Below are 19,389 nucleotides of genomic sequence, written 5' to 3'. Positions count from 1 at the left end.
AGACCAGAAGAGGGACAAGTCCAAGTCAATACCTAGATCTGAGGATGGATAAGGTCGAGACCAGAAAAGTTTCAAGACTTAGTCAAGACCAGAACAGTTTTTATTCTGATTCGAGAGAGTGACCTGAAGAGGGCCAAGTCTGAATCAAGACCAAGACCTGAAAAGGGTTGAGTCTGATTCAAGCCCAGAAAGGGTCAAGTCCGAGTCTAGTAGAGGGTCAAGTCTGAATCAAGACAGAGTCAATGAGAAGACCAAGACCATGGAAATATGGTCTTGGAATCAGTTTAATCTGAAGTACTACAAACTCAACCAGGGAGGCCCGACATATAGCACTGGACATTAACTTTGCAGCAGGATTACAAAGACCAGAGTTTACTGGTCATCAGGTTAGCAGCATTTGATTTGATGTGCTGGTGTCCCATCAAAAATGCTTGACCATCTTTCCCACCAAGTTCTGACCAGCTTGGCCAGCATGGGAATTCATGCAAGTTTACACCTGTCTTTTTACCAGGGTTCTTTCCAAGTTGAGAGACTTGCAGTTTAGAACTATCATTGCTGCTCATATTTCACTTTGATTTCCTACAGCAGCCAATCAATAAAGATTGATGTGAGACATGGGCCCCAACAAAAGAGCCAAACTCAATATTTCTCACTCTCTAATTTGACAGAGACATCCTGTCCATTAGCAGCGCATCGTAAACAGTCTTACGTTCACTCAGCATTACTGAATTGTCTGTAAATGGTTTGCTAACAGCCCAGAAAATGACATTAGAGTCAGTTATTGGAGATTTGTTTTCAGAGCCATGTGAAATGGTCTGAGGTAAGACCAGCTCTGATTACAAGATGAGTGCGGAGCCCAAGCGAGATGAAGCGCTCTCTGATTAGCGTTATGAATCTCTGAAGAGGACGCGTCCGCCCTTGTCTCGGCGCATTAGACGTGTCTCCTCATTAATCATTGAGAGATGGCGTTGCAGAAAGTGGAAATTCCCAGTGTCGGTCGGACATACCGCGAATATTCGGCTTCCTTTCCAGTAAACAGCGCCGTTCAGCTCATATCCACTCCAATCCTGGAATACTCCAGGGAGGAAACACTTTCTGTAGTGACTGTGGCGTCCCTGCTGGCTGGGCTTGGCTGGGCTAAATGCATCTCTGCTCTGGTGTGATTAGCCATGTCATCACAAATCTGTGTAAATCCTACAGGACATCAGAAGTCCCGGCAGCATATGGAGGCGTAATGCACTCAGACACTGAGATGGGCTGATTTAACTGGATTTGAGGCTTTTTCAGGGTCTGAATCTTTGGATCTGGGCGCCAGGCAGCCCTGCTTGTACAGAACAATCCGGATCCTTAATGCACTGTGTATTTCTGCAACTTGTAGAGACATCTGCATGGATTGCAGCATCTGTGTCAGGAAACAGCTGAGTGTACATTTTGAGTTCGTAGGAATGGAGGTGGCCACGGTAATGTGCCAGAGAGTTACATTATGGAGTAGGACGCCAGCCAGCCAATCAATCAGCCACTTAATTCTACTTCTGGAAACGACCAGATGAACATTGCTAACTTGATTAGATCTGCAGTGCAATTTAATAGAGGAAATCAACAAAGAACTGGAAGCCATTAGCTTATTGGACCTCACCCACACCATTGGTGAGGACAGTACAGCGCCAGCGTGGTTAGGTTAAGTTTCCAGAATATAGAAAAAAATCGATCCCCAATTTACGACAGATAACAAAATATCTGTTCAAGACAAAGACAAACGGTCTATTGTGTTTCCCACAGTAAACAATGTTAATAGAGATTAGAAATGTAGATTTCTAGATTGCTGTACGTTATAGACCTGAAAATGTTAAGGAAAAAGATGTTATTGCCAATGCTGCATAAATTATGTAAATAGCTTATTTAGAGTATTTAACGTAAGCTACACAGGTGAAACAGTTTAGAAGGTCATGCATAGGTACTGTACATTTGGCTATGAATTAGGCTTGCTGGGTATGAGACCGATGAGACCGGTGTTGAATGGTGTTCAGCCATACACAGATTACATTACTTGCCCACTTTGGTGTCGCCTCCATTGTTAAAATACTTGATTGGCATAAATATATTCATTTTTAGCATTTGGTTTTTCAAATTCCTCAGTTGAGCACTGTTTATTGTGTTTTTTTTCTGGCGTCTTTTATTACCTCATATTTCTTTCTGCTGAAATGATAAAACCTTGATTGTCATATAAGCATCTCAAGGTTACTGCTGGCCAAACGTATAACTGGTATTTCTCTCTTGCAGTGTGTAAATTCAAGGCCCACAAAAGATGCGCAGTCAGGGCCACCAACAACTGCAAATGGACAACGTTGGCCTCTATCGGGAAGGATATCATTGAGGATGAGGACGGGGTGAGTCGCGTAAAGCCTGTGGTTCAGTGAGCTAATGAATAACTTTTAAGTGAACAGAAAAAAAGTCAGGTATATACAGTGCTTAGCATAAATGAATACACCCATGCTAAAGTTGACTAAAAAGTGGAATAAAAAAATTATCTTTTGTAAATTGATCCTAATGCCTTAATTTAAAAAAAAAGGAAAAATGCAACTTTAAGGGCACCATTTTTTTTTTTTTTTTTTTGTGAATGAATAATGCATCATAAATAAATAAATGTTCTTCCTTAAAATACAGGGGGCATAAGTCAGGACCTATGTTAAATTCCCATAGAGTCAGGCAGATTTTTATTTTTAAAGGCCAGTTATTTCATGGATACTTTGATTTTTTTATTCCTCTTTTTAGTCCGCTTTATCATGGGTGAATTCACCTATGCTAAGCACTGTAAGTCTGGCGGTGTACATTTTAATTATTATTATTTTTTTTTTTCCCCTATAGATTGCGATGCCACATCAATGGCTGGAAGGCAACCTGCCCGTCAGTGCGAAGTGTGCCGTTTGTGACAAAACCTGTGGCAGCGTGCTGCGCTTGCAGGACTGGCGTTGTTTGTGGTGCAAAGCCATGGTAAGAACTACATATCCCAGAATGCTTTATAACTTACTACAGAGAGCTTTTGAACTCTAAAAGCTGTCTGTGCTTGGACAGGTGCACACGGCATGCATGGATATCTACCCCCGCAAATGTCCCCTTGGCCAGTGCAAAGTGTCCATCATCCCCCCTACCGCCCTCAACAGCATTGACTCAGACGGTAAGACTTTTTTCTTCACAAGAGCCAGTTCAAGAGTGTATACACATAAATATTGATAAATAATCATTTAATGTATTAATTTAAATAATATTATTTATACAGTAGGTATACTTTATTTGATTGATAACGATTAAAATGGTTTATTCATTTATTTTTAAGCTTTTTTAAATTTATTTATTATTTTTATTATTATTTTGCTTTACTTTTTAGAGGTTATAATCTTAGTAAAATAAGCTGTAAAATAAAATTTAATTAATTAAAGAAAATTAAAAACAAGTTGTTCTGTCCACGTATGTTTTTTTTTTTTTTTTTTTTTCTGTAAATAATTTTTTGGACCAGGGTGGAAGTTTTGAGTTATGAAGTTTTCAATATTTTCATAGTACAAGAAAACCTCTTGTTTCAAAAGGTCAAATGTCACTAAAAATGGATGGTTGCCTGATTGCGTTCTTATACATGATCCCACTCTGGATATAGAGTATGATTATGAACCAGTGTGTGTGGCTGTGTGTATGGTCCTGGTTAACCCTATGTTACGGGGACAAAATGTCCCTACTTAGATGGCAATATCCAAAATGGCCTTGTGGGGACATTTTTTGGTCCACATGAGGGGAAAATAGCTTATAAATCATAGTGATGTTTTTTGAAAATGTAAAAATGCAACACGTTTTCTGTGATAAATGGGTAGGGGATAGAATATACAGTTTGTACAGTATGAAAAATCATTATGTATATGGAATGTCCCCATAAAACATGAAACCATGTGTGTGAGTGAAGTGTTGGGAGGAGCTCAGGTGCTCATTAGCTTTGCTAATTCCCAGGCTGCATGAAGAACAATATCTTTTTCATTACACCTCTGACATCTTTTGATTTGATCATACAGATCGGATGTTTTTTTTCCTTTCCTGAGAGACACTTTGTTCCTTTGTTTTTCTTTCCATCTCCCCGGCATGTGTCAGGGTGGTGTGGAAAGTCACTTTCCCTTAGAGTATCTCTTCCCAACGCATGTAAACATAACCACCTCTGGTGGACCATGTGCTTGGAAAATTCAAGATGAGAGCAAACAAAAGCACTCTCCCATACCCGGCTCTCGCTATCTCTTTCTGCATTATTATCCTGCTGCTGAGGATTCATACCTTGCCTGTTTGCTCAGTCAGCCTGTTTCAGAGCATATGCCACTGATTTCCAGGAAATTGCACATTGCCTTTTATTGACACATATGAATGCTATTTAGAGCCACTTCATGCTCAATATCTTGAAGATTTAAAAAAAAAGTGTCCAAAAGCTGAAATATTCTGCTTTCTCAGATTGTATGGGTAGAAACATTTTGTTTTTGTGCAACATCCTGTCAACTGAGATGCCATCTTCTGGTCAATTTTTAAAGGAGTCGTAGTGTTATTTGCATGCAATATTGTGGCATCAACAAAAGAGCTTTAATGGCCCCTCTACCAAAATAAAACTACATCTATTTTTTTCCCTGTTGGTGAACGATAAATCATTGGCAGCTAATCAGAATCCACTTCGACTATAAATAGCTCAAGCATTTAGAGCAGCAGACGATGAAAGCACTTCGAATGTTATTGTAAAATGGTTTGGAGGATAATATAGTTATCGCTAGTATTCTCATGGTACCAAAATTAGTAAAAACCCATCATGCCCTCCCATTTATTGTATCCACGCATTAAGTATGTTAAGTGTTAAGTACGCAAACTGAAATATGCTACAACATTAATAATGCATTTCCTCCTTTCATCACAAAAATTCGATTACACAGTTTTGCCAAAATGTTTTTATTTTATTTTTGGTTATCAGTAAGATTCCCTTCATCTGCTTTAAATCCAAAGTGTTTTCTTGCCAATTGACCCTCTGTACTACCTGTACTTCAGAAGCTCTTGTTTACTTTTTTTTTTTTTTTTTAAGAACTAACTTGGTACCGAAGAACTAGTACTTTTGACACTAGTTATTGCTATAGTTTCTATCTATCTAGGTGTAAACAGGCTTGTCAAATATGTGATTGGGCAGCTTGGTTTTCAAACACAGCCATTGATTCATTGATTTTATCATTTTTGGGTCAAGAAAAAAAAGTATGAGTTTTGCAAGACATTTCCTCCTCCCCTACCACAAATGCTCGCTTTGTCTGGGTAAGCTTAAATAAACAGTAAGGAAAGCCTGGTTTCACAAACAGGACTTAGATTAAGCCAGGATTAGGTTTTAGTTCAATGATCTTGAAACAAAACAATGACATGGACATCTTTTAAGATACACTATATTGCCAATAGTTTTGGGACGTCTTCCTTTACATGCACATGAACTTTAATTACATCCCATTCTTAATCCATAGGGTTTAATATGGAGTTGGTCCACCCACCTGCAGCTATACCAGCTTCTACTCTTCTGGGAAGGCTTTCCACAAGGTTTAGGTCGGAATGTGTTTATGGGAATAATTGACTATTCTTCTAGAAGCGCATTCGCTGTCTCCACTCTAATTCATCCCAAAGGTGTCCTATCAGGTTGAGGTTAGGACTCTGTGCAGACCAGTCAAGTTCCTCCAAACCAAACTCACTCATCCATAGCTGTATGGTCCTTGCTTTTTGCACTGGTGCGCAGTCATGTTGGAACAGGAACAAAACTGTTCCCACAAAGATGGGAGCATGAAATTGTCCAAAATTTCACTGGAACTAAGGGGCCAAACCCAATCCCTGAAAAACAACCCCACACCATAATCCCCCCTCCACCAAACTTTACACTTGGCACAATGCAGTCAGACAAGTACCGTTCTCCTGCCAACCACCAAATCCAGACTCGTCCATCGAATTGCCACACTGCTCTAGAGCCCATTGGTGGTGTGCTTTAGACCACTGAATCTGACATTTTGCTTTGCACTTGGTGATGTAAGGCTTGGATACAGCTGCTCGGCCATGGAAACCCATGGAGGTCTGTAGCTATTGACTCTGCAGAAAGTTGGCGACCCTGTGATTTAACATGGCCTACCACTTCCTGGCTGAGTTGCTGTTTTTGCCAATTGTTTCCACTTTGTTACAATACCACTTACCAACAGTTGATTGTTGAATATTTAGTAGTGAGGAAATTTCACGAATGGACTTGTTGCACGGGTGGCAACCTATCTTTGGTACCAGGCTTGAATTCACTGAGCTCCTAAGAGCGACCCATTCCATCACAAATGTTTGTAGAAGCAGTTTGCATGCCTAGGTACTTGATTTTATACAACTGTGGAAATGGATGTGATTGGAACACCTGAATTCAATATTTGTATGGGTGTCCCATTACTTTTAGCAATATAGTGTATGTCAGAGGAAGTTGCTTTCAGTTAAAACAGTGCTAAACATGCATTTTAGTCTGGGACTAGGCTTAAGCCCTATCTGAGAAACTGGAGGGAAATGTCAGACTGCAATAAATCGGCAAAACACTAGTTATCACTAAAGTTAACGTTCTTGGTGTGAACAGGTTTTAAGTTGTTGGACAGCTTGGTTTCGGACACAGCCATTGATTCTGGTGGTTTTCCCCTTTGCCATGTGGGAAGTCAAATAATGTGAGAACTGAGGACATTCGCTATTGATCAGAACCTCAAAGCTCCTCTGTCTATAATTGGTGGAGCACATATCGGATATAGAGATTAGTTGGGGCCAGACAGAAATGTAATGAAAATCAATGGCTGTGAAGTTTCGTCTGATCGCTTTGTGGCTCCTGTTAATTGGCTGTTTAAAATAGAAGAAGAGAATGGTGGCAGGATGGACAGATTTAAGACTGTTAAAATGCCAAAGTAGTAGACAGGGATACAGAAAGCACAAGGCTGTGATGGGAAAGTAGGAGAGTCCGTCACGTGTAAGGAATCCCCCGCCTCATTGCTAGGTGGCGAGGAGAGCTGCATCTTAATATGCTCAGGGCTGCCTTTGGCACGTGCTTGAGCTTCGTGACTCAGTTTGCTTCAGCCTGCCTCAAGGAGAGAGTGAGAGAGTGAGGGAAAAGAGAGACAAGGCTTCTGTTAGACTCAAAGGGGTCTACTGACAGACGTCCACCCACGCGCCAATGTCCGCTCGCAGCCACACGGAGAAAACGCAAACCCACGCTCGAGGGCAACTGTCAGCGTTACTAACACTCATGCATGCTTAGATCCATGTAAACACAGTGCAATACACACTGATGCATACAGGTAAACAGAGGTGAATGCACTGTGGTTGCGTGTGCACATGCAAACAATTCCTCAGACGGTTGCAATGGAGAGACAGGAATGTGAAAATCTAAAAGATGCATATGGCGAAGCTCATAAACACAGTGGGTTGTTGCTCACAGCTACTGGCATGTTCAGAGACTGTTTACTGCACATGTGTGCACGTGATCACACCGACTGCCAGCATGTTTGGTGACAGCTCCTCATGCCCAGCTCTAATGAAGACAAAGAAATCAAAGTGCTGGATTATTTACACGCTTTAGTACACATCTTTTCCAGCGAAAACGGACTAGGCTGATGGTTTGCTTTTCCTTGTGCTGCTGATGCACAAAATTATTTCCACTTCTTTCTCTGTGATTCATGCTTGTCCAGGCACGAAGAAAACTGTTCCTAAGCAACATTGAGTAAACAAAAATCTTTTTTTAGTATGCAAGTTCTGGCATTTAGTTCCTGTAGTTTAATTTGAAAGCATGGCACTATTAAAGATTGCCAGGGAACACACAAGCACATACTGTATAAGCTAAACATGCAAAAACAAGGCGCACGATTATTTCAGTTTTGGGCGTTAGCATGTTAGCTTAGAAGCTAATAATGCAATGTAATTTTACAATAGGTGAAATAAATAATGATGCACAAAAACTTTGTTTTTCCAAAAGCACAGAAACCAAAATTAAAGCCTTTTTTGTTGCCAAAAACCAAATTCAATATTTTTGCTAAGATAACAATGTGAGGCTCTTAAAGGTGCAGTAAGCGATTTCTGAGAAACACAGTTGATATTTGAAATCGACACCCAAACAAACATACTCCTTCCTTCATTGCTCCTCCCCCAAAATGCACAAACATGCTATGCAACACAGGCAATGACTAACAGCATCCGCATCAGACTGTTCCGTTATTATAGCTTATATTACAACAGCATATCTTGGATCGGTAAACCAGCAAAACCAATGTTGCTCACGTATCGAGCAGAAACAAAACAACCTCTGCATCCGTTTTCAGGCCTTCCCACTCCAACATATCCCAAGCGCTATTCCAGCTATAAGCTATTCCAATATTAACGCAAGTCCTACCTCTTGCCTCATTGTAACCGTCCTTTTTCAATTATATTCCTCTGACCTCTTTGATAATATTTACATTTTCAACAGCGTTTTTTCAGAAATTGCTTACTGCACCTTTAAGTGTTACACCACATATCATACATAAACACTGAGTAATTAGACTAAACTATTTTTATATACTTTTTTCCTATAATAAATGATGTATGTTTATTTATAATCAACTTGCCCGCTTCATCTGCCATCTTGTTTGTTGCAGTGCATTATTTACCTTCTTTACAAATAATGCTGCTTTAGTTTAACATTTGGTCCAAACAGGGTATCTACATTTTGTAAAAGCTGAGCTAAGAAGTTTATAATCTTTTTCGTTCTTTTCTTGTGACAGGTTTCTGGAAGGCCACCTGTCCCCCATCATGTGCTAGTCCACTCCTCGTGTTTGTCAACTCAAAAAGCGGAGACAACCAAGGGGTAAAATTCCTGCGTCGCTTCAAACAGCTGCTCAATCCCGCTCAGGTCTTTGACCTGGTCAACGGTGGACCTCATTTAGGGTAAGACTTGGATGTCAAAGGTCGCGGAGATTGAACTATTGATCATTGTCTTAGAAGCAAATCAATGATTTTGCTTGTTTTGCTGGTGTTTGGATAGTTGGCGTATGATGAGTCTTTTTGCACTTTTTTACAATCATTTTCCAGATTGTGTATTTTTCAGGTCCCATAAACATTTGTGTTATATTTTTATCCATTTTATTAACCCTTTAGCTCATTTTAATTATCCTACAGTGGGACGAATTAATTTTTAAAAGAACAAATATCCCATGTAGTCTTAACCCTTATGCTGCATTAGGGACATTTTTGGTCTTTTGCAGTTTAATTTCTTTGACCATTTTGGCTGTTTTAATGCAAATGGTATGAAATTTGGCAAAATTGTGACTTTTTGGATACATGTAAAAAATGTGATCCCATTTTGCAAAATATGTATAACACACACTGTGTAGATCAAATAGTAACACTCAGCACCATAAAGACCAAAAATGGCCCATTGAAACCCATTAAAACGTTGTTTAAATCTGAGGCTGTCAGTAATACATGAAACATGATTTTTGCACAAACATCCTTTCATTTTGAAGCAAAAGCATTATATTTGCATTATATAGTGTATTCCACCAGATGACGTCACTACATATTTATTCCCTATGGGTGGAAATGCACCTTATTTTAGGCAATAGGCAATGTTTAATAGGTGGCCATTTTTGGTCTCTAACGCGCTAAGTGGGATTTTTTTCAAAGTGGGACTGTGATAATCCAAATCTAAAGTGTTCTCTTTGCATTTAGTTTATTGAAAATAATTGAATTTTTGTGTTTTTTCCTCTTATACAAATCGATGGTTTCGCAAACAAAACTGGTAATTAAAGGGTTAAAATCCTGAAATTGAATACATTTTTGGTAATTATAATGAGGACTGATGCTGGTTAAAAGATTTAACTTGGTAAAAGTGGAAAATAATAATAATATATAATATTTTAGGCAATGTTTATTATGTGGCCATTTTTGGTCCTTAATGCACTCAACGGTGTTAAAAATCTAATGCAGCACAAGGGTTAAATAACCTCAGGCATGATTATAACATAATTATAAAAGCACTGTTTAAAATAGGTTTCGGTTGAATTTAGGACGTCAAGTACCCAATATGTATGTATTTCAGGTCAACCTTCTCTCACTTTATTTTAACACTCTTTTCTCTTTTAAAGCCTTCGCTTGTTCCAAAAGTTCGACAATTTCCGAATACTCGTGTGTGGAGGAGATGGAAGCGTTGGTTGGGTTCTGTCTGAAATCGATAAACTAAATCTTCACAAACAGGTGATTGAAAAGTACTCTTCTACACCATGTAAAGCTGTCCCTGTAAGGTTAGGACTTTGCACACGAGTGTTGAGCAGATGTTTATGAGGATTTCTTAATGAACTGGCTCAGTGATATGAACCGTCTCATGTTGGCAGTGCCAGCTGGGGGTGCTGCCGCTGGGCACCGGGAATGACCTGGCACGGGTGCTTGGTTGGGGGCCGTCGTGCGACGATGACACGCAACTCCCTCAGATACTGGAGAAGCTGGAGAGAGCCAGCACGAAGATGCTGGACAGGTACAGAGCGCACCCTAGCATGTGTCCAGAACTATGTCACATGTATAATATTTGTGTCGTTGGCTACATCTACAGCTGCTGTTCACAGGTGGAGTATAATGACGTATGAGATTAAAATACCTCCCAAACACAGCTGCCCCGTCACACCAGAGGAGGCAGAGGATGGCCAGGTACTAGCAACACATTAACTGCAATGCATACATCGGCTTCAACACCATTAAATGGGTTGTTGACATGTCACAGTGTCACATGCTACACTTTATCTAAGACTAGGTGCTGCAAAAATATAACAAAGACAATACATAGCACATCTTTCAGTTGTGTTTCAATCACTGTAAACATAAGAATACATTCAGCACATCCATTGCAGTCCGCTTCGCTAACAAATGGCTCTTATAACCTGGTTCTATTTTTTAAAGACTCACAAACTTTTAAGTTATTTGTTTGAATTGGTTTAACGACTGAATTGAAAGGAGCAAATTAACACCTAAATCACTTACTGAACCATAAGCCATTATCATTAATCAAAATTAAGAGACTGTTACTAATGTTTATAATTGAGATTTGTGAGACTTTATACATTTCTCAGACTTAAAGTCCCCGTGAACCGGAAGTTGCAAACGATTTTTCTCCAGTGCTGTGACGTATTTCCAAGTGAAACGGAATATTGAACAGAGAGCAGGGCTTTCCTCTAGCGCTCCTCCTCTCCATCTCTCGCTCATAGCAAACTAACGGTTTGAGGGGAGTGGTTAAGCGTTTCCCCACCCAAGCTGTGAAACCTACGTCATCAGAAAAAGAAACCGTTCCAGACCGGAAGTAACTTTTCAGATTTTGATTAAAAATTACCAAGGTAAAACATTTTTTTAATATATTTTTACTTGCACGGATTAATTGTTCACCACAAGACTAGTAATATGCGCTAACAGAGTAAATAGGTTCAATTTTGATTTCACGGGGACTTTAATAATTCAGAATTGGAGCGCCAGATTACATTACATTTTTTTTTTTAGAATTACTTATTCTGCTAATATTTTGGCTAATTTGATCAACAAAAAATTTTACTATGTGTAAAATCCATCTTGCATAATTTCATTCGGTCAGATTTACAGATTTTCTGCAAATTTTCGCGGGCAAAATCCTGTAATTTCCATTGGAGTCCAAGTGATCAGGAATTTCACAAGGGCAAAAGATTTCCCCACGCTGCCCTAATGAAAAAAAAAAAAAAAACAATACCAAAACGGATTTAAATACACATATTTCATACTGTATTTAGTGTACTACAAATCTAATAACAAATTTACTGACGTATCGCTTGAGACTTACTGATATAAATATTATAATTCAACTTTATTTGGAATATTACTTCTTGGAATATCTACATTTCTTAATATTAAGCCTAAAATGTGTTTTAATAACACTAATAGTGAGAATAGCATGATCTCTTTATAAAATCAGTCTTTAAATGCAAGATATTTAAAGTGCACCTAAAGTATACTTGCATAGTTAAATTTTAAATTTAAGTAAGTATACACTTGACTTAAGTATAAGCGTTGACCAATATAAAGCTGTTTGATTTGAAAGTCACTTCTGTGTGAGTGGGTCTTCAAACATCGCTGCCCACAACAAAACTAAAACAAAATCTGATTTGACCGCACCTTAAGTGCTCAGATTGACCCATCCAAATCAGTACTGAAAATGAAAAAATATTCTGTAGATTCTCTCTGGGCTTTCTGATTATTGACTGATTTTTCATATAATAATCATTAAAAAAACATTCAAATGCTACAAAAAAGTTTTAATTTCTCTGGAAATGTTACTTTTCTCTCTCTCGCCCAGCTATTGCATATTTATGACTATGAATATGATGTGTGATGAGTATAGGTGGCTTTAGTTACAGATATCTGCTTATGAGGATTCAGTGGCTGCTCATCTCACAAAGATCCTGAACTCAGACCAGCACTCAGTGGTCATATCTTCATCAAAGTGAGTCGTCAGTCTCACACCAGACTATTACATGTAGTTCCACTCTGGTTCCTATTCCACTACTAACAGAACAAACAGAAGCCACTACAAAGCCAGAGTTCCTCTCATCTTCTCTCTTCTCCTCCAGGGTATTGTGTGAGACGGTGAAGGAATTTGTGGCCAAAGTTGGGAAGTGTTACGAGAGAAGCAGTGACAGCACTGTGGAAGCTGATGCTCTGGCCCTCAAAGTGAGTCTGTGATGTTTCAGTCACTGCTCGACAGAAATACGATGCGAATGCAGTGTAAACATTTTTATCCCTTGGTTCTCCATCAGCAATGTACGATTCTGAACGAGAAGCTGGACTCGCTCCTGCAGACGCTGAATTTGGAGGCCCAGGCCATGACGCCCTCAGCCCTCACCACACCACCCATCGTGGAGGAGGAGGTGGAGGAGGAAGAGCTGGATGAAGAGGAGGATCTGAGTGAAGAGTCTATAACGGAGCTGAAGGAGAATGAGACGGAAAAGGGCTCTGCCCATAAGCTCTTCAGACCCCGCGAGCAGCTTGTGCTGAGAGCCAACAGCCTGAAGAAAGCACTCAGACAGATCATCGAGCAGGCAGAGAGAAGTATGATTGTCCTGCTTGTCTTTTGAATAGAAAAGCAACACTGTTGCTTACAGAATGCTGCTCTGAATATAGGCGTCTCCTAAAACGTGTATTCGTATGACACAAACTGATTTATATTCAAATGAATTAGCCACATTTACATTTAAAGGTTTTAGAATGGGACCTGAGTGTTTTTTTCTGTTCATTTAAATGGGGGATCCACATGTGTGTCAATAAATCAATAGTTTTAAGCATACTCTGTAATACTCAGTCTCTAGGGCTGGGGAATTTAAGTGCAGTAGTGTGCAAAAGTCTTAGGCCAGCACTAGTGTTGTTGTTTTAGCAATGTTTTGATGGCCATTCATGTTTTTTTTTTTGTTTTTTTTTTGTGGTCTTTTTATTAAGATACAACCAAAAAATGCAGAAAATATGTATAAAAAATGTAAAGAAATAATATAAATAAAAGTAAAGCAAAAAGCTTTATTTAGCGTGACCTCCTGAATTCTTTCTCAAAGAATAATAATAATAATAATAATTTATTATTATACGGCCTTCCAGTCCGTTTACATTCAGTTCAGGTTTAGGAGAGCCAAGTTCCTGCTATTGCTCAAGTTTAAGATGATGTCAATGCATTATAGGTCACATTAGCCTATAGAAGAGACTGAGAAATAATTATACATGGTTATTATACAATTGCAATAACAATTTTAAAAACGCAAATATTTTCTATTTAAATAAGTTTGTAAAATGTTTGAGATGCACTTTTGTGTTAAAAATATGGTTTGTTTGCCACACACACACACACACACACAAAGTTTGTTTATTAATGTATTAACTAACATGAGCGAATCATGAGCAATACATTTGTATACTACTGTATTTGTATACTATCTTCTTAGTTAATAAATACAGGTGACATTACCATTAACAAAGATCAATAAATGCTGTAAAAGTACAGTAAAAGTTTATTAGAGTAAAAGTAGTGTTACCATATATATATATATATATATATATATATATATATATAAAAGAAGATTGTAAAATGTGTGAGATGCAGCACACTTTTATGTGAAAAATATGGTTTGTTTGCCAAATTCTTCAATTAGTTTTCACTAAATTAACAAGTGATATTAGGCCATTTCATGTATTTTAATTAAATAACAATACTGAGTGATGAAAAAGTCCATATTTACTTATTTTTTAGTAAAAGATTAAGGAATACCACATGGGAAAATCCAACATCCACATTATTTCCTAGTGATAAATCACACAAATCAGAGTTTTGAATTGAGACATTTCGAAGGACAGTGACAAGTGATTCATGGAAATTAATTGAATTTACTTTAATTCAATTCTAGTTGCTTTTCTGTTTTAAAGTCAGTGTGAAGTGATATAAGAGTAATTCGTAATATCAGTCACAAAAAGCATTGTTTCAGAGCTGGAGCAGTTCACAAGATGCTTGACACTCTTTTTGGGAAGCTTAAAAAAAGTACATTTAAAAATTTGTGATGTTCACAATGTTGCTTAATGCTAATGTTGTTCTACCGCCTGCAAAAATCATGATTATGTATTTAATATTACCCAGCCCTACCTTATTGTATGTGTTCACGTCCAGAAGTGCATGAGTAAGATGGTTGTGTTTCTCTGCTGTAGTGGTGGATGAGCAGAACGCTCACACCGAGGAGCAGGAGCTGCAGTCTCCCAATGACTTCAGGAAGGACAGTGAGGACGAAAACAAAGACAACGAGAAGGACGAGGACACTAAAGAACTGGAATCTCTGCCCTGTGAGTTCACGCTTTTAAATCTTAGACATACTGTCACTGTTATCCGTTTCCTGTGAGACGCGAAGTGTTCTTGCTTACCGGTCTTAAAAGCTAAATCCTCCATTGGGTTGCATGTGAATGTGATGGAGCCGCTGAAAAGAGTGGAATGATGTACTGTACACACACAGTATGCACATTTTCTGTTTGCTTGGAATACATAGATGATTTATTATAGTTGCTAAAATGGCAATTATACAGGAATGGAGTAACTCTGCTCTAGGTACACCACAATGCTATTCACATGACTTGACTTTCCATATAGTGTGAGAACAAAAACTGGAAGTAATATTAGTCATGGTTTTAAACTTCTCAGACTGATTTGATTTGAGGTTAGGGGTATTTTTGCACAAAATCACATTCAAAACGACGCACCACTTGTATGCAACATGATGAGATCAGGTGACTACTTTTTGAAACGTTGATGGAATAATGCCTACTAACATATAGAAACATAGTAGGCACTACATGACACAGTATCCAGTATGTTAATATTCCATTCTGAACATAAATGTATTACCCAATAATCCTGATCTTGCTCTCTTGGATGGATAGTTTGTTTGAATTGGGTGTGTGTGAATCAGTCCTTGTTTCTGATCTGAAGTATTTGAATGTTTGTGTCTGAAAGGGTTAGTGCTGCCCTCTAGTGACAAATTATAGTACATTTCAATTCAATGTAGCTGTTTAAAAAAAAACAATGTTTTTGTAGACATAGGCTTGTAAATGGCCTGTAGACATATTAAAAACACATTTTGACACACTGAAATACATCGCTCTAAGTTAAAAACAAATAATTACCTTTATCTTAGTTGTTAAAAAATATATTTATTGTTATTATTATTATACTCTGGTTTATTTTCTATACTGCCCAAAAGGCTTTTAGACACATTAAAACACATTACTCTTAGTTAAAAAAATGAATAATTACTCTTAAAAAGTTCATCTTAGTTATTAAAAAAGTTTTTATTATTTTTATTTTTTATATATATATATATATATATATATATATATATATATATTATCATCCCAATCATCTAAGTTGTTAAAAAAGTTGTTTTTATAAAGCCGAGTGCTCTAAATGCCTCTAAACACAAGCTTTTGTCTTACGCAATTGCCCAACAACACAATCTTTTTCCTTTGGAAGGTTTGGGATTTCCTTACAGCTTACAGAAGTGTTTATAGTTGTAAATATATCTCTAGGTTTCCCAGAGGATCCATGCTCTATATTTCTCTCCATAAAGAACCTATCTTTGTTTGCTGGACAGTGGCTCTTCCTGTTTACACAGAGGCCTGCAGTCTGCTCATGTTTCCAGCGGGGCATGAAAGTTGGTCCAGTCCCTCGGGGTCTCCGTTTCTCCTTCGTGTCTCTTAGCTGTTAAGTGGCCTTGATGTGTTTTGGTTTGTTTATGTGGCTTTTGTTCTGCTGAATCTGCTGGATCTGTTTTACGGTGGCTTTTTCACTTCTCGTTGCGAGCCAGTGACCAGATTTGCGGGTTATTCTTACATGATGGAAAAAGTTTAGCGTTTACAAAACAGCATTAGATTTTGCTGCGCAATAGACACTTTATTGCTATGATGAATTAATCTGTTGACACATGACCTCATGTTTTTGTACTGTTTTTTTTTGTGTTTCTGCAGTGGCTAAGTCACCATGTTCGCCTCCAGAGAGGCGTATCAGTCGCAGCACACAGTCCTGCGGCTCCTTTTCCATCACTCCCTTCACCACAAGCAAGGAAAACCTGCCTGTTCTCAACACACGCATCATCTGTCCCGGTACGACCGCATGACATTACCCCATGTGACATGAAAACTGAGACCATGAGACCATGTTAAAGGGATAGTTCACCCCAAAATGACATTTCTGGCATCATTTACTCACCCACATGCACTTCCAAACCTGTATGACTTTTGTTTTTCCACTAAACACAAAGGGAGATGTTAGGTGAAAATTTCTAAGCTGCTATTTTCATACAGTGAAAGTGTATTTTCCATACGGTGTAATGGAAAGTGAATTAGTGACTTTCTAAGCTTTTGAAAAAATTCATAAAAGCAGTCCAAATGTGCTTAATTGCATGGAATGTATCATTGCAAATGGGCAATTACAAATATGTAAGTAAATTAAATTACAGTAAAAATGTATAAATGTAAAAATGACACTAAAGTGATTATAAGTATATTCGGCTGTACACTTTAACCATATTTCAAAGACAATAGTAGTAAATAGAAAATTGCAAATAAATATGTAACTTAAGTGGGTCAAAAAGCAGCCTAAAGTTTAACTAATTGCACTTAAAATAAATGTAAAATTGAATACATTTTCATTTAATTGAAATTAATGTGTTCAAAATCAATACATTCAGTTTGCAATTAAAGATATTATTTTAAAGTATATATTTCCATAATAAGTACACTTTACCTTGGTTTCACAGACAAGGCTTAAGCTGTTTTAACTGAAAGCAATTTGCACTGACATATTTTAAAATATCTTAGAGCCATTGTTTTGTCTCAAGATGCACACCCGTAATATTTGTGCGTGTGTGTGTCTAAGGCAAGTTTATACAAGCTACTGTACTTAAATGTTCTAATTGAACTACGGTCTAATCATGGCTTACTCTAAGCCCTGTCTGTGAAACGAGGCCTAAAAGTACTAATAGTTTACTTTATTATTTTACAAGGAAAGTTTTCTGTGAGGAGCACCCCAAAATTAAATTTTTATTTCCTGAAAATAATGCAAATAATAAACCTACATTTCAGTCTGTTCCTCACACACCTCCGACATTTGGAATATAGTGCAATGTAAGTCATAGCGACCATTTTTATGATGAGGTGTTTTTGTCCTGTTATCTAGAAAAGAACAGCATCAATATTCTGTCAAAAATCCTCTTTTGTGTTTCACTAACCAAATAAAGTTATAAAGGGTTAGAACATCATGAGGGTGCGTAAATGACAGCACTTATTTTTAATGATAGACATGATTTAAGTTATGATTTACTGATTCTTGTTTGAGTGTCCTGAAATCTCCCATTCATCTTTTGGCTGGTCTTAAGGTCTGCGGGCTGGTCTTGCTGCCTCCATCGCTGGAAGCTCCATTATCAGTAAAATGCTGCTTGCCAACATAGATCCATTTGGTGCCACTCCCTTCATCGATCCAGACCTGGACTCATTGTAAGAGCTTCACTCTCCTCTTTCTTGTTGAAGTTTATCTTAAAGGTATTCGCAAATCTCACACGAGTCATTTTTCTTACAGAGAGGGCTATTTGGAGAAGTGTGTGATGAATAATTACTTTGGGATTGGCTTAGATGCAAAGATCTCACTGGAGTTCAACAACAAACGTGAGGAGCACCCAGAGAAATGCAGGTAGTTCGAGTCTTCTTTCGCGTACTGCATTTACCAAAAGACCATTGACATGGACTCAGTGGTTGACTAGTATTTCTCTGACAATCCAGAAGTCGTACCAAAAACATGATGTGGTATGGAGTTCTGGGGACGAAAGAGCTTCTGCAGCGGACCTATAAAAACTTGGAGCAGAAAGTTCAGCTTGAGGTGAGCTGAATGAAAGGCGTTTTCAACTAATAACAAACGACTTGAAAAAGTGACATAGCAAAATAAAATACCTGGCCAAGCTCAAAATGGCTAAACACTAAGCTTTTAATTGTCTGAACCACAAATTATTGGTCAGAAAATTCACAAAATTTAAGCAAATGCAAAAAAAAAAAAAAAAACATTTTTGGCCAAATATGGAAAGTTGTGTGTGGAGTGATGAATCACTGTGAATGCCCAGAGTTGATGCCCAGAGCGGTGTCTTCAAAAATCTGCTTAGAAATATAATAATAGATGCATGTGAGGTGTGAGGAAGGGATTTTTTTGATTAAAAGACCACTGAATATTTTAAATGTTTGCTTTGTCCCATCTTATATACTGTATTATATCTTTAAATCATCTGCTTTTTGAAAATTGTCCATTTGAAAATATGGACAAACCCAGCCATTGGGTTACATTTTTAAATTACATTTTAACCCAGTGGCTGGGTTTGTCCATATTTTACCCAAAATTGGGTTAAAACAACCCAGCATTTTATATATGTATAATGTATATACATTGTATTCAATAATATTCGAAGGGCAGATGATTTAAAGATAAGGATTTTACAAAGATTTTTTCATCACAATTTATACTTAAAGATTTTATTTTAATAATGTATATTTCCAGGTCTAGAAATCACATTTTAATAATAGGCCACCTCATTCTGTATATCCATGTTTTTCAAGACCATTTAAATGGGAAAAAGAAAGAAAAAAACTGCTATTGAGGTAGTGTATTAAACCAAGAAATATATTGTTTTGTATTTGTTTTAGCTCATTTTAGTACATGTTTTTTTCTTGTTTAATGTGTTTCTTGAGGCCTCCTTAAGAAGTTTGCTGAAGCCCCCCTGGTGAGCCCCGGACCCCTGG

At 37.7% G+C, this 19,389-nt stretch overlaps 1 protein-coding gene across 10 annotated transcripts in view; it reads left to right on the top strand.

The window, feature by feature from the left end:
- dgkh (diacylglycerol kinase, eta) overlaps positions 1-19,389 on the top strand; it is an 87,263-nt gene that overhangs the window by 49,519 nt on the left and 18,355 nt on the right. For 8 of the 10 annotated variants that reach the window (XM_039683610.2, XM_089133357.1, XM_089133355.1 and 5 more), the window contains 15 exons: positions 2,281-2,387; positions 2,866-2,991; positions 3,073-3,175; positions 8,802-8,964; positions 10,164-10,272; positions 10,410-10,549; positions 10,638-10,719; positions 12,441-12,532; positions 12,660-12,759; positions 12,846-13,137; positions 14,770-14,901; positions 16,576-16,710; positions 17,985-18,102; positions 18,185-18,295; positions 18,385-18,481. In XM_039683610.2, coding sequence (XP_039539544.2) covers positions 2,281-2,387; positions 2,866-2,991; positions 3,073-3,175; positions 8,802-8,964; positions 10,164-10,272; positions 10,410-10,549; positions 10,638-10,719; positions 12,441-12,532; positions 12,660-12,759; positions 12,846-13,137; positions 14,770-14,901; positions 16,576-16,710; positions 17,985-18,102; positions 18,185-18,295; positions 18,385-18,481 — 1,907 coding nt within the window. The remainder of the gene's footprint in view (positions 1-2,280; positions 2,388-2,865; positions 2,992-3,072; positions 3,176-8,801; positions 8,965-10,163; positions 10,273-10,409; positions 10,550-10,637; positions 10,720-12,440; positions 12,533-12,659; positions 12,760-12,845; positions 13,138-14,769; positions 14,902-16,575; positions 16,711-17,984; positions 18,103-18,184; positions 18,296-18,384; positions 18,482-19,389) is intronic. The other 2 variants (XM_039683603.2, XM_089133356.1) reach the window with 1 other exon arrangement.

This window comes from Pimephales promelas, chromosome 7 (assembly GCF_988280905.1).
Source record: "Pimephales promelas chromosome 7, fPimPro1.hap1.1, whole genome shotgun sequence".
Lineage (NCBI taxonomy): Eukaryota > Metazoa > Chordata > Actinopteri > Cypriniformes > Leuciscidae > Pimephales > Pimephales promelas.
This window is presented reverse-complemented; position numbering and strand designations above follow the sequence as displayed.